Source organism: Lutra lutra, chromosome 13, assembly GCF_902655055.1.
Source record: "Lutra lutra chromosome 13, mLutLut1.2, whole genome shotgun sequence".
Classification (NCBI taxonomy): domain Eukaryota; kingdom Metazoa; phylum Chordata; class Mammalia; order Carnivora; family Mustelidae; genus Lutra; species Lutra lutra.
Window position 1 is genome coordinate 10,363,199 of NC_062290.1, and position 2,070 is coordinate 10,365,268.

The 2,070-nt window shown below is 65.8% G+C and overlaps 1 protein-coding gene across 1 annotated transcript; it reads left to right on the forward strand.

The window, feature by feature from the left end:
- Nucleotides 1–231: 231 nt before the first annotated feature.
- On the forward strand, nucleotides 232–1,533 carry LOC125083610 (forkhead box protein D4-like 5). Its single transcript, XM_047700382.1, is given in 2 exon segments — nucleotides 232–1,224; nucleotides 1,226–1,533. Coding segments are annotated over 2 exon segments (1,167 nt in total). The 5' UTR covers nucleotides 232–324; the 3' UTR covers nucleotides 1,493–1,533.
- Nucleotides 1,534–2,070: the final 537 nt, after the last annotated feature.

Genomic DNA, 2,070 nt, shown 5'->3' on the forward strand with positions numbered 1-2,070 from the left:
TGTCGGGTAACGTGCAGAGGACCCTCACCATTGGACTGCGTCGGGAGGGAGTGGGAGCTCTCAGAGGTAGGGGAAGAAGGGGTATAAAGGGGAGGGGGGAGCCAACCACACAGGGACTCCAAGAAGCCTTAATAAAAGGCACAGTGCATCTTTGCTGGACGGTGTTGGAAACGAGGAGAAACCAACAGAAAAGGACACCACCAAAAGGGCAACCGCAAGGGTTTCTGCTTTTTGGAACACTCTTAACCCAGGGCTCCAGGCCAGTCCCCCACGAGCCAGGTGAGCCGCCGCCACCTCCCCGGCGTCTGCGGGACCTGCTCCTCCATGAACTTGCCAAAACCGGAGCGCCTGCGCCCCACACGGCAGCGCAGCCTCCCAAGCTCCGACGGGGAAGACGGTGAGATCGACATTCTGGGAGAGGAGGAAGATGAAGACGAGGAGGAGGAAGAGGAAGACGAAGAGGCGGAGGAGAGCCAGCGGCTCCTAGAGGAGCTGCAACCGCCGGGGACGCAGGAGGCGCGGCGGGGCGCGGGCGCGCTTCCCCGAGAGCTCCCCGAGAGCGGCGGCGCCCCGAGCGACTCCTCCAAGTTCGGCGCCAAGTTCAGGGCTTCGAGCGGCCCTGCGGCGGCCTCTGGGGACGGCCCGCAGCCGGCGAAGCCCCCCTACTCGTACATCGCGCTCATCACCATGGCCATCCTGCAGAGCCCGCACAAGCGCCTCACGCTCAGCGGCATCTGCGCCTTCATCAGCGGCCGCTTCCCCTACTACCGCCGCAAGTTCCCCGCCTGGCAGAACAGCATCCGCCACAACCTCTCGCTCAACGACTGCTTCGTCAAGATCCCCCGCGAGCCCGGCCACCCCGGCAAGGGCAACTACTGGAGCCTGGACCCCGCCTCCCAGGACATGTTTGACAACGGCAGCTTCCTCCGCCGCAGGAAGCGCTTCAAGCGCCACCACCCGCCCCCGGAGGTCCACCTGCACCACCCCTTGGCCCTGCCCGCCGCGCCCGTCGCCCTGCACGGCGCTTACCCGGGCCTGCTGCTCCGGCCGCCCGCCCCGCCGCAGCCAGTCCCGGGGCCCTACCCCGCCGCCGCCGCGAGCCGCCCGTGCGCGCTCCTGCACCCCCACCCGCTTCGCTACCTGCTGTTGTCGGCCCCGGCCCGCGCCGAGACGCCCAAGAAAGCGCAAGGCGCCGACCTGGCCACCCCAGGCGCGATCTCGGCCCTGCAGCCCTCCCTGCGCTCGCAGCTTCGGGAGGAGGGCAAGGCGCCGGCGGCGCGGCTGGGAGACGGATGCTCACCCTTCAGTATCGAGAGTATCATGCACGGGGCCCGGGGAGGGGGCACCAGGGCCGTGCAGAGTCCGCCCCCGACCCCGTGGGGCTACTGCCACCTGCTGCAGCGCCCGTCGTGCCTGTGGCACCACCGGGCCGCGACCCCCTTGCTGCACGTGTCTGCTGCGGCTGCCGCGGCCGCTGCCCGAACGATTTTAGGGCAACAGCAGCCGCCGCCGCAGCCCCAGCAGCAGGAATGTACCCGCGGCTGCACTCCCAGCGAGGGCGCTCTGCTGGGCCAACACCTGTCCGCCCCCGCGGCGCTGCTGGGGTGTCAGCCTGGAGCAGAAGGCTCTCGGCCGACCACGGTGGCCAGCCTTTCCGGCAGAGAGGGTATCTTGCCAGCTTTTTGAGTAGCATCCACACCTTGTCCTGGCGCTGACTCCGCCGGGCGCACCTGCAGCCAAGGCAGAGCGAAGAGGGGTCCCGCTCTTTTGGTCTTCGGCTCTCACCCTCACCACCCTGCACGGCAGGGACAACGCGGATGCATCTGAATCCCTCAGCAGAACAACCACTAACTGAACCATACAGTTAGGGTCGCTGCAAAATATTTACAAAGCTCAAGTTGGATGCTGTTCAGACAACCGGGACATAAACTTCGGCTGGAGGCAACTCTTGTCCTTTCTTTTCCAGCCTCCAGTTGTGGCTTCCAGGGCTTTTCCGGTTACACATTTCCAGAGGAAGTTCGAACGTGAGTGGGACATTTTGTTCTGGTAAAAAAGGAAAGAAAGAAAAAG